We start from the raw sequence: 13,716 nt of genomic DNA on the forward strand, positions 1-13,716 counted from the left end.
TAAGCCGGAAAGCATCACTATGTTCTTTGTAACGTACTTTAAAGGACCTACCAGTTCGGGCTACATAGCTTGCCTTGCACGTGTTACACTGAATTTTATAGACCCCAGCTCTCTCATATTTATCGCTTTCCTGCAGTAAATTATTTCTTAGTTTACATCGCAGCGTATTATTGGTCTGAAAAGCGGTATCAACTTTAAAAGGTTTGAAAATGGTAGCCACCTTTTGCGAAATATCACCGAAGTGTGGTTAAATCAAACTTCTGCAATTAATGATCCAAACAAACAGAAAGGTTCATCTCTAGCAAAAAATTGGTTCAAATGGCTCTGAGCACTATGGGACTTAACATCGATGGTCATCAGTCCCCTAGAACTTAGAACTACTTAAACCTAACTAACCTAAGGACACCACACAACACCCAACACCCAGCCATCACGAGGCAGAGAAAATCCTTGACCCCGCCGGGAATCGAACCCGGGAACCCGGGCGTGGGAAGCGAGAACGCTACCGCACGACCACGAGATGCGAGCCATCTCTAGCAAGAAGCCATATGCTTGAATATTTCTGGTATCTCAACTGCAGATTTTTCAGCGCTCATTTAACTTTAGGACTCTGAAACTCACAATGAACAGAAACGGACTTGTACCACTATTGAAATAAGCCCTTCATTTATTGTGCAAGTTTTGACATGCTTCCTAAAGTCATCCAATAATTGTGTGTTGTGAAGTACGAGTATAATTGCTATTTAATATAATCCATTATGGAGTCGAGGTAGCAGTTGTCGTTATACTGGTTATCACTGTTAGTATTCAACCGCGATTCTTATACATATATTTTAACAACGCGTTTCAAGAGACAATGCTCCCATCATCAGGTTGTAAAATCTATGTCATGAAATTAAACGGACTAAAAAGACAAAATACCATCACAAATATTTGGGAAGTCCATAGAATAAAACAGAATTAAAAGTATATTGGACTGTGGGTCGTCGTCTTACACTGAAGTTGTTGACACAAGTCGATGGCCGTCCCATAGCTACCAAATATGCTGTCGCACTGTGCCGGCTCGGGAGCTGTTGAGGACAGACGTGCCTAGGTGTTGTGGCGTGGTTACAGCCGTGTGCTTGACGGTAACGCTATGCTGTTGGGCGCCTTATTTCCTTATTGCATTGGTCTGCTATTGGTAGCCTCGCGCCACTCCGTCAGTGACATGCTACAAGTTTAAAGTCGCATACCTACCCTAAAATAATTCTAAAAACCCGCTAAAAAATCTCATTTCTTTAAAATTATCTTGTGCATTTAGAATATTGCTTTGTTTCTTTTCATGGATAGCTATCTCGAATTCCTCTAGTAAATCAAGTTTTCTGCCTTTCTTTTCTACATGCAATATTTCTACGTTGTCTTCTATGCTCTTAAGGGGATGGCCTGTTTCATATATATGGTTCGCAACAGCTCATTTGTCATAATTTCCTAACCTGAGCGCATCTTTATGTTCTTTATACCGGATCGCGAATGATCTTCCTGTCTGCTCTATATATTTTGCATCACAAGTTCTGCACATAACAGCCAATTTCCAAACTAAACTAAAAAAATATTCTTAAACGCACACACTTCCTGCTGACAGAAGCCGAAAAAAGATGATGTGTTATCATGAATCCAACGGCCCCCAAATTAAGATCACAGGTGAAGATACATAAAGATCTGCATCCGGTTCGTCCGATTGTTAACGGTCGAAATAGTCCAGCATATAAAATAACGAAATTCTTGGACCAAATTCTGAAAAAGACTTACGTGTATAAAAATAGCTATTCGGTGCGTGGTAGTATGACCATGATAGGTGAAATTAAAGATACGCCAGTCACTGACACTTCCCGTTTGGTTTCGTTGGCTGTTAAGAACTTATACTCCAGTGTTCCGGTTAACGAAACTATAGAAATCATTAAGAGAAATTTCCTTAAATACCGTAAAATTTCAACGCAAGAGACAATTGTATTTATTGAACTCTTACAGCTCATTACAAGTTTTAATTATTTTACGTTTAATAGCAAATTTTATATTCAGGACGATTGGTTAGCCATGGGGTCCAGTATTTCAGGAACTATGGCGGACATTTTTATCAATGACCTTGAAGAAAAAGTTCTAAATTCTGACGATAACATTATGGATAAAATTGTTTATTACAAACGTTATGTAGACGACACTCTGTTACTTGTCGATGGTTCCCTTGAGGACATTGAGGAAATAGTAAAAAAGTTCAACGACGCACATAATAAAATAGAATTTACCGTGGAGTATGAAACTGACAATTGTTTACAGTTCCTGGACCTGAATATAAAAAATAAGGGCAACAAACATGCATTCTCCGTTTATAGAAAACAAACTACGACTGATGCCGTGATCCCGAATGATTCATGCCATCCGCAGGCTTATAAAGAAGCTGCTTTCCGTAGTCTCGTGCATCGGGCAGTCAATATACCTATGAGCGAAAAAGATAGGGAGACTGAAATTAATACCGTTAAGAGAATAGCGATGAATAACGGTTACAGAATAGATATGGTTAAAAATTTGTTACGGAAAAGTAATAAGCGCAAAAAGAATAAACCTAATGGAGAGAAAGTGAAAATTATCACGATGCCATACTACGGAACAGTCTCACAAAAGATAGTAAATATTTTTAAGCCATACGATGTTAAAATAGCTTTTCAGACTAATAACCTAGTGAGGTATAGCCTTAAGCACGATATTGGCGAGAAGAGAAATAAGTTTGAAAGATCGGGAGTTTATAAGATACAGTGCAGAACTTGTGATGCAAAATATATAGGGCAGACAGGAAGATCATTCGCGATCCGGTATAAAGAACATAAAGATGCGCTCAGGTTAGGAAATTATGATAAATGAGCTGTTGCGAACCATATATATGAAACAGGCCATCCCCTTAAGAGCATAGAAGACAACGTAGAAATATTGCATGTAGAAAAGAAAGGCAGAAAACTTGATTTACTAGAGGAATTCGAGATAGCTATCCATGAAAAGAAACAAAGCAATATTCTAAATGCACAAGATAATTTTAAAGAAATGAGATTTTTTAGCGGGTTTTTAGAATTATTTTAGGGTAGGTATGCGACTTTAAACTTGTAGCATGTCACTGACGGAGTGGCGAGAGGCTACCAATAGCAGACCATTGCAATAAGGAAATAAGGCGCCCAATAGCACAGCGTTACCGTCAAGCACGCGGCTGTAACCACGCCATAACCCCTAGGCACGTCAGTCCACAACAGCTCCCGAGCCGGCACAGTGCGACAGCATATTCGGTAGCTATGGGACGGCCATCGACTTGTGTCAACTTCAGTGTAAGACGACGACCCACAGTCCAATATACTTTTAATTCTGTTTTATTCTATGGACTTCCCAACTATTTGTGATGGTTCAAAAATGGTTCAAATGGCTCTGAGCACTATGGGACTCAACTGCTGAGGTCATTAGTCCCCTAGAACGTAGAACTAGTTAAACCTAAGTAACCTAAGGACATCACAAACATCCATGCCCGAGGCAGGATTCGAACCTGCGACCGTAGCGATCTTGCGGTTCCAGACTGCAGCGCCTTTAACCGCACGGCCACTTCGGCCGGCTTTGTGATGGTATTTTGTCTTTTTAGTCCGTTTAATTTCATGACATAGATTTTAGAACCTGATGATGGGAGCATTGTCTCTTGAAACGCGTTGTTAAAATATATGTATAAGAATCGCGGTTGAATGCTAACAGTGATAACCAATAATTGCTACAGCTGTTAAAATTATTGGTATTTTCAGATGCAAACACATTTACGTGTTCTTGTACCACAATTTTAAACGACTATCTCATCGTTATAATTGCGAAGGCTACCGCGGCCAGACTCAGTAAAAAAAAAAAAAAAAAAAAAAAAAAATATAGCTGTTACTGGAGAAAGCAAAGTTTCGACCACTGTAGCCGTGGGCTAGAACGTTGGTTTCTCCAGTAACACTTCCTGCCTTATGACACGGTACCAACTCATAAAACTTTTATATCATTCAGATGATTGCTCAACACTGTACGATTTTCTCCTCGTTGAGGACCATGATATACCTGTGATCGGATCTGCAAGTGAAGACTTATCTGCGCCTTCGATTTCTACAGGCGCCCCAGTGATAGCGACTCTGCCGCATTTCTACCTGGCGAGCGAGACGTACCTGCAAACCGTGTCGGGCCTGCAGCCGACCAAGGAGAACCACGAGCTCTTCATGGTCTTCGAATCGGTGAGTACGCTGCGCCGATGACAAAGCCGTGGCGTGCCACGTCCAGACCATTGTTACACAGCACTCACGGGTCTGGTCACTCGTAATGTAGGTTCTGCAATACTGCCACCAGTCATTCATTCACTAGTTAATGGATGTTAATGGATGGATTTCAAGAGCGTCAGTCTGTTTCGCGTTATGTTCTGCTGTTGCCATCGTCTTCAGTCCTGTGACTGGTTTGATTCGGTTTTCAAACAGGCACACTTCTCGGGATCGGGTGGTAGGAGGGAGGGGGGATGTCGTATGTGAGAGCACTGCTTGGTACCCTGCCCCCACCCCCACGCCCAAATCCCTTCCAATATAACTATCCATTACCTCGCTTTTTCGGCCCCTAGATGGATATGGTTTTAATAATAATAATAAAAATTTTGAACATAGCTGCTAAGGTTCAGTGACCGTGTCAGAATTATATTAAAACAAATAAGCCCACGGTCACAAATACTAAGTCAAAACTGACCAGGTTTCGACGCTACTATGAGCGTCGTCTTCAGAATTAAACTAACTGTTCTAAAACATAATAGGTATATAAGACATTAATAAACTAAAGTGTGTACTGACTAGAAAGAGATGCAATACTTACAAGTCACATTCTAAAAAAATCTAAGCTGGAAACAGCCGGCCGTTGTGGCCGTGCGGTTCTAGGCGCTTCAGTCTGGAACTGCGTGACCGCTACGGTCGCAGGTTCGAATCCTGCCTCGGGCATGAAAGTGTGTGCTGTTCTTAGGTTAGTTAGGTTTAAGTAGTTCTAAATTTCATGAGTAATATAAAGGGCGGAAATTATATTTATGTTGAGCTATATTCCAATTTTCTGTACAGGTTCCGGAACTCTCGGAACCGAGGCGAAGAAAAACTGTTTTTGATGTGTGTATAAACAGCTTCAAACTTGTGATTGCTTTACATATGAGTAAATTGGTTAAATATGTGACGTTAATTATGTAAAACCCTTATGGTTGAAGTCACAAAAGTCTAATTTTGTTGGTTTTATTATTTTGTTCGCATTGTTCACGCACAGATCAATGAAAAAGTCAAAGCCAAAATCTCATGCATTATGCTAAAGATTTAATGCATGAACACTCAAATTGCAGTAAGCTATAACCTTTTATCCTGTCATTATTTTGTGGGGGAAGGAGAGGGTTGTCAGCCAAGGAAGTTTCAAAAATTGTTGAAACTATCAGCACAGTTTGTTGGATGTCGCTAAGTGATCTCATTCTGAAATACTGAAGGACTATAGTGCGTGTTATTCGCGAGCGATGAGCTTTACTGTCTCAAAACATAAAAACAGTTTCAAAGTCTAATACCTGATTTACTGCCTGAAACCTCCAAGGAAACGTTATACTTCTAAATGAATAGATTATGACAACATTTAAAATATTTCAACTCGGTCAATGATTATATGAAATACTGGCATCAATTTTTAGTTGGCGATAGAAGGCGTAAGAGGGACAGCCAGTAAGTGAGTCTGGATGATGGTTTTAGCCGTTTAGTATTAGGGACATAAAACCTTTTTGTTTAATAATCATTTGATTACATTGACGCCGAGAATATCGCTTTAGTATAACTTTCAAAAGTAGTGATTGAAAGAATGCGTTCGTCCAGAAATTTGAGAAGTACATGTGTCATGCAACTGAGCTAAGGACTACCGTAGCAGCAAACTCTCAAAACTTTCATACCGTAAATCGTAAATCATAGGTTACAGTCACCAATATCAGTACTTCACATAGCATTACGGTGGGCAACACATACACCGAAGCGCCAAAGAAACTGCTATGGGCATGGGTATTCAAATACAGAGATATGTAAACAGGCAGAATACGGCGCTGCAGTCGGCAACGCCTGCATAAGACAACAATTGTCTGGCGCAGTTGTTACATCGGTTACTGCTGCGACAATGGCAGATTATCAAGGTGTGAGTGAGTTTGAACGTGGTGTTATAGCCGGCGCACGAGCGGTGGGACATGCCACCGAGGTAGCGGTGAAGTGGAGATTTTCCGTACGACCATTTCACGAGTGTACCGTGAATATCAGGAATCCGGTAAAACATCAACTCTCCGACATCGCTGCTGCCGGAAAAAGATCCTGCAAGAACGGGACCAACGACGACTGAAGGGAGACGTTCAAAGTGATAGAAGTGCAACCCTTCCGCAAATTGCTGCCGATTTCAATGCCGTGACCCTCAACGTCAGCGTGCGAACCATTCACGAAACATCATCGATATGAGCTTTCGGAGCCGAAGTACCCTTGATGACTGCACAACGGAAGGCTTTACGCCTTGCCTGGGCCCGTCAACTCAGACATTGGGCTGTTGATGACTAGAAATATGTTGCCCGGTCTAAAGAGTCTCTTTTCAAATCGCATCGAGCGGATAGACGTGCAGGAGTACGGAGACAACTTTATGAATCCATGGACCCTGTATGTCCACAGGGACTGTACAAGCTGGTGGAGCCTCTGTAATGGTGTGGGCCACATGCTGTTGGAGTGAAATGGGACCCCTGATACGTGTAGATACGACAGGTGACACGTACGTAAGCATCATGTCTGACCCCCTGCATCCATTAATGTCCATCGTGCATTCACTGATTTCTGTGCGATGCATTGCCAGCCACATTGGAGCACGTTAACCAATTGGAAAGATAGCACCCATGGTTTATGAACAATGGGATACTACCCCGTTTTATAGGATTGTGCTGCAGTACCACAAGACAATGTTTCAGGAGCGATGGATGGTCGAGGAGCTCTGAGGTGTATTTGAAGGAGTGCATGCTTCGTTGCGAAATAATGCTGAAAATATGTTTCAGGATGTGTGGTAATCACATGTAGCACTGCTTATAGCTCGTTTCTACGTAACAGTCAGATCGAAACAACAGGACAATTGGTCCATAACTCAACACCTATTGATTTTAGGACAGGAATTTTTCTTACAGTTTTGACCACTTTACCATATATAGTAACGTGTGACCCTTTCTTAAACTCCCTGTGTATTCAAGAGACATATTTATAACGAATATCCGGACTCACTGCTCTTTTATATTGATTAGGGGTAAAATACAGGGAGCGAAAGGCTATTTAAAATTTGTACAGAAACCAGATGGCAGTTATAAGAGTCGAGGGGCATGAAAGGGGAGCAGTGGTTGGCAAGGGAATGAGACAGGGTTGTAGCCTCTCCCCGATGTTATTCAATATGTATATTGAGCAAGCAGTAAAGGAAACAAAAGAAAAATTTGGAGTAGGTATTAAAATCCATGGAGAAGAAATAAAGACTTTGAGGTTCGCCGATGACATTGTAATTCTGTCAGAGACAGCAAAGGACTTGGAAGACCAGCTGAACGGAATGGACAGTGTCTTGAAAGTAGGATATAAGATGAATATCAACAAAAGCAAAACGAGGATAATTGAATGTAGTCGAATTAAATCAGGTGGTGCTGATTGGGAAATGAGACACTTAAAGTAGTAAAGGTGTTTTGCTGTTTGGGGAGCAAAATAACTGATGATGGTCGAAGTACAGAAGATATAAAATTTAGACTGTCAATGGCAAGGAAAGCGTTTCTGAAGAAGAGAAATTTGTTAACATCGAGTATAGATTTAAGTGTCAGGAAGTCGTTTTTGAAAGTACAATTGTAGCCATGTATGGAGGTGAAACATGGACGATAAATAGTTTAGACAAGAAGAGAATAGAAGCTTTCGAAGTGTGGTACTACAGAAGAATGCTGAAGATTAGATTGGTAGATCACATAACTAATGAGAAGGTATTGAATAGAATTGGGGAGAAGAGGAGTTTGTGGCAGAGCTTGAATAGAAGAAGGGACCGGTTGGTAGGACATGTTCTGAGGCATCAAGGAATCACACGTTTAGCACTGGAGGGCAGCGTGGAGCGTAAAAAACGTAGAGGGAGACCAAGAGATGAATACACTAAACAGATTCAGAAGGATGTAGGTTGCATTAAGTAGTGGGAGATGAAGAAGCTTGCACAGAATAGAGTAGCATGGAGAGCTGCAGCAAACCAGTCTCAGGACAGAAGACCACAACAAGAATAACATTTCTTTCAATTTCACAACAGATCTACTTTGGCTAAATTGTCATTATCGAGTGAATTATAGGAGGTGTGGCTAGAAAACAACCGGACTAGTACTGGTGAAACAATAAAACGAATGCAATAAGGCTGAAAGTCACGTGGCCTGTCACGTGACTCTCGCTCCGCCTACTGCTAGAGTTTCATCTGCCTCCTGCACTCAGTCTGCCCGTGGCGTCTGTTTTAAGTAGTTGACGTTTTGTCTGTACGTCGGAAAATGTTGAGTGTACAGAAAGAACAGCGTGTTAACATCAAATTTTGTTTCAAACTAGGAAAATCTGCAAGTGAAACGTTTGTAATGTTACAATAAGTGTACGGCGATGATTGTTTATCGCGAACACAAGTGTTTGAATGGTTTAAACGATTTAAAGATGGCCGCGAAGACACCAGTGATGACACTCGCACTGGCAGACCATTGTCAGCGAAAACTGATGCAAACATTGAAAAAATCGGTAAACTTTTTCGACAAGATCGCTGCTCTGCTCTGATTGTTAAACGGCGATCTTGTCGAACAAGTGACAGGCCACGCGACTTTCAGCCTTATTGCATTCGTTTAATTGTTTCACCAGTACTAGTCCGGTTTTTTTCTAGCCACACCTTGTATATTATCTAGATGGATTGATATGGCTACAAGATCGTTGGCAACTGTCTATTGACTGTCCTTCTATATTTGCTGAATTAAGGTGGCAGTTAAATTGTTGTGACTGTAATGTGACGCGTGAAATTAATTACTACCTTAATTCAACAAATATACGGCAGTCAGAAGATGGCGCCCCGTGGCGTTGCTGGCATGTGGCGCGGTAACAAAAGTATGTAAGCGGAGGATACACGGACGGGGGATCACCCTAGCGAAGATATGGGCTGCAATTGAGGAAATCCTTAGAGATAAGCCACTGTGACAAAGAGAAGATTATTGTTGCCGAAAGCCTGTGAACGAGTATCTCGAATACGTCGAATCTGGTCGAATGTTCACGTGCTACTGTCGTGAGCATCTACGGAGAGAGGTAGGACTGTGAAACTACAACTAGGAGCTAAGTGGTTGGACGTGCACGAATTTTCGCAGAACATCGGGTTCGGAGGCGTCTTTGTAATGAAGAACAGATGGTGATCTGTGGCGTCTCTGCCGAAAGAGCACAGTGCTGGTGCGCGCACAAGTGTTTCGCAGCATACCGTTCAACTTACACTGTTGAACATGAATCTCCGCAGCAGACCACTCCTACGTGCTCCCATGTCGGCCCAACGACATCATCAATTATGACAGCAGTGAGCACGGTACCATCGGTATTCGACCGTCGATCAGTGGGAACGTGTCGGCTCTTCTTGGTGAACTACATTTTTGCAACACTATGTCGATGGTCGTCTCCACAAACGCCGTCATCAAGGTGATCGGCGACTGGAAACATGCAGCGCGCCACGGGCTGTATTGCGCTATGGGAGACATTCTCCTGCGCTTGCATGGGACCAAAGGTACTAACCAAAGACACGCTGAAAGCTCCGACCATCTGCATCCTTTCGCGCTCGATGTCTTCCCCTACGGCGATGTCACTTTTTAGCATTTTAATTGTCCGTGTCTTGGGACCAGGACCGTACTACAGTGATTTGAGGAGCGTGGTCTAGGGGTAGCGTCTTTGATTCATAATCAAAACGTCTTCGGTCCCGGGTTCGATCCCCGCCACTGCCTAAATTTTGATAAATAATCAGCATTGGCGGCCGAAGACTTCCGGCATAAGAAGTCAGCCTCATTCTGCCAACGGCCTTGTCAAAGAGGGCGGAGGAGCGGATAGAGGTTCAGGGCACTCTCTTGTCCTAGGGGTGGGAAATTGCCCCTAAAGGCGGAAGAATCAGCTATGATCAACGACATGAGGATGCAGAAGGCAATGGAAACCACTGCATTAAAGACACGTCACGTGTATCCACAGGACATGTGGCCTGTAATTGAAGAAGTGTCATGATGATCTCTCCATTGGCAAAAGATTCCGGAATAGTCCCCCATTCGGATCTCCGGGAGGGGACTGCCAAGGGGGAGGTTACCATGAGAAAAAGATTGAATAATCTACGAAAGGATAACGTTCTACGAGTTGGGGCGTGGAATGTCAGAAGCTTGAACGTGGTAGGGAAACTAGAAAATCTGAAAAGGGAAATGCAAAGGCTCAATCTAGATATAGTAGGTGTCAGTGAAGTGAAGTGGAAGGAAGACAAGGATTTCTGGTCAGATGAGTATCGGCTAATATCAACAGCAGCAGAAAATGGTATAACAGGTGTAGGACTCGTTATGAATAGGAAGGTAGGGCAGAGGGTGTGTTACAGTTAAGTGACCGGGTTGTTCTAATCAGAATAGACAGCACACCAACACCGACAACGATAGTTCAGGTATACATGCCGACGTCGCAAGCTGAAGATGAACAGATAGAGAAAGTGTATGAGGATATTGAAAGGGTAATTCAGTATGAAAAGGATGACGAAAATCTAATAGTCATGGGCAACTGGAATGCAGTTGTAGGGGAAGGAGTAGAAGAAAAGGTTACAGGAGAATATGGGATTGGGACAAGGAATAAAAGAGGAGAAAGACTAATTGAGTTCTGTAACAAGTTTCAGCTAGTAATAGCGAATACCCTGTTCAAGAATCACAAGAGGGGGAGGTATACTTGGAGAAGGGAAGATTTCAATTAGATTACATCATGGTCAGGCAGAGATTCCGAAATCAGATACTGGATTGTAAGGCGTACCCAGGAGCAGATATAGTCTCGGATCACAATATAGTAGTGATGAAGAGTAGGCTGAAGTTCAAGACATCAGTCAGGAAGAATCAATACGCAAAGAAGTGGGATACGGAAGTACTAAGGAATGACGAGATACGTTTGAAGTTCTCTAACGCTATAGATGCAGCAATAAAGAATAGCGCAGTAGGCAGTACAGTTGAAGAGGAATGGACATCTCTAAAAAGAGCCATCACAGAAGTTGGGAAGGAAAACATAGGTACAAAGAAGGTAGCTGCGAAGAAACCATGGGCAACAGAGGAAACACTTCAGTTAACTGATGAAAGGAGGAAGTACAAACATGTTCTGGGAAAATCAGGAATACAGAAATACAAGTCGCTGAGGAATGCAATAAATAAGAAGTGCAGGGAAGCTAAGACGAAATGGCTGCAGGAAAAATGTGAAGACATAGAAAAAGATATGATTGTCGGATGGACAGACTCAGCATACAGGAAAGTCCAAACAACCTTCGGTGACATTAAAAGCAACGGTGGTAACATTAGGAGTGCAACGGGAATTCCACTGTTTAATGCAGAGGAGAGAGCAGATAGGTGGAAATAATACATTGAAAGCCTATATGAGGGTGAAGATTTGTCTGATGTGATAGAAGAAGAAACAGGAGTCGATTTAGAAGAGATAGGGGATCCAGTATTAGAATCGAAATTTCAAAGAGCTTTGGAGGACTTACGGTCAAATAAGGCAGAAGGGATAGATAACGTTCCATCAGAATTTCTAAAATCATTGGGGGAAGTGGCAACAAAACGACTATTCACGTTGGTGTGTAGCATATATGAGTCTGGCGATATAACATGTGACTTTCCAAAAAGCATCATCCACACAATTCCGAAGACGGCAAGAGCTGACAATTGCGAGGATTATCGCACAATCAGCTTAACAGCTCATGCATCGAAGCTGCTTACAAGAATAATATACAGAAGAATGGAAACGAAAATTGAGAATGCGCTAGGTGACGATCAGTTTGGCTTTAGGGGCAATTCTGACGTTACGGGTAATAATGGAAGCAAGGCTAAAGAAAAATTAAGACACTTTCATAGGATTTGTCGACCTAGAAAAAGCGTTCGACAATATAAAATGGTGCAAGCTGTTCGAGATTCTGAAAAAAGTAGAGGTAAGCTATAGGGAGAGACGGGTCATATACAATATGTAAAACAACCAAGAGGGAATAATAAGAGTGGACGATCAAGAACGAAGTGCTCGTATTAAGAAGGGTGTAAGACAAGGCTGTAGCCTTTCGCCCCTACTCTTCAATCTGTACATCGAGGAAGCAATGATGGAAATAAAAGAAAGGTTCAGGAGTGGAATTAAAATACAAGGTGAAAGGATATCAATGATACGATTCGCTGATGACATTGCTATCCAGAGTGAAAGTGAAGAAGAATTAAATGATCTGCTGAACTAAATGAACAGTCTAATGAGTACACAGTATGGTTTGAGAGTAAATCGTAGAAAGACGAAGGTAATGAGAAGTAGTAGAAATGAGAACAGCGAGAAACTTAACATCAGGATTGATGGTCACGAAGTCAATGAAGTTAAGGAATTCTGCTACCTAGGCAGTAAAATAACCAATGACGGACGGAGGAAGGAGGACATCAAAAGCAGACTCGCTATGGCAAAAAAGGCATTTCTGGCCAAGAGAAGTCTACTAATATCAAATACTGGCCTTAATTTGAGGAAGAAATTTCTGAGGATGTACGTCTGGAGTACAGCATTGTATGGTAGTGAAACATGGACTGTGGGAAAACCGAAATAGAAGAGAATCGAAGCATTTGAGATGTGGTGCTATAGACGAATGTTGAAAATGAGGTGGACTGGTCAGGTAAGCAACGAGGAGGTTCTACGCAGAATCGGAGAGGAAAGGAATATGTGGAAAACACTGATAAGGAGAAGTGACAGGATGATAGGACATCTGCTAAGACATGAGGGAATGACTTCCATGGCACTAGAGGGAGCTGTAGAGGGCAAAAACTGTAGAGGAAGACAGAGATTGGATTACGTCAAGCAAATAAGTGAGGACGTAGGTTGCAAGTGCTACTCTGAGATGAAGAGGTTAGCACAGGAAAGGAATTCGTGGCGGGCCGCATCAAACCAGTCAGTAGACTGATGACAAAAAAAAAAAAAATAGTGAACTCACGTTGATCTCTTGGCGATCGAATTCGCCTGATGTAAATTGTATGGGCGCTATCGGGCGCCATCACAGCGTACGCAAATCAGCGGCCCCTGTGGCTGAGCGGTTCTAGGCGCTTCAGCCCGGAACCGCGCTGCTGCTACGGTCGCAGGCTCGAATCCTGCCTCGGGCATGGATGTGTGTGATGTCCTTACATTCATTACGTTTAAGTAGTTCTAAGTTCTAGCGGACTGCTGACCTCAGTTGTTAAGTCCCATAGCGCTTAGTCCTTTGAACCACGACCTTTGCGTAGAGAGCTCAAAACGTGGCGAATCCAATATTTAAAGTTTTGACACGAGCCTACTCTTACTGTTTAAAAGAATTTTTACGACATTTTACTTTAACTGATAGTTTATAGTAATTTAGTCCTGCTGTCCACCAGAGGGGCCTTCGATATATTTT

The 13,716-nt window shown here is 42.2% G+C and overlaps 1 protein-coding gene across 1 annotated transcript in view; it reads left to right on the forward strand.

The window, feature by feature from the left end:
* The window catches only part of LOC126106741 (sensory neuron membrane protein 1-like), a 296,120-nt gene that overhangs the window by 253,322 nt on the left and 29,082 nt on the right, over positions 1-13,716 (forward strand). The window contains exon 8 of the mRNA XM_049913116.1: positions 4,150-4,268. Coding sequence (XP_049769073.1) covers positions 4,150-4,268 — 119 coding nt within the window. The remainder of the gene's footprint in view (positions 1-4,149; positions 4,269-13,716) is intronic.

This window comes from Schistocerca cancellata, chromosome 10 (assembly GCF_023864275.1).
Source record: "Schistocerca cancellata isolate TAMUIC-IGC-003103 chromosome 10, iqSchCanc2.1, whole genome shotgun sequence".
Taxonomy (NCBI): domain Eukaryota; kingdom Metazoa; phylum Arthropoda; class Insecta; order Orthoptera; family Acrididae; genus Schistocerca; species Schistocerca cancellata.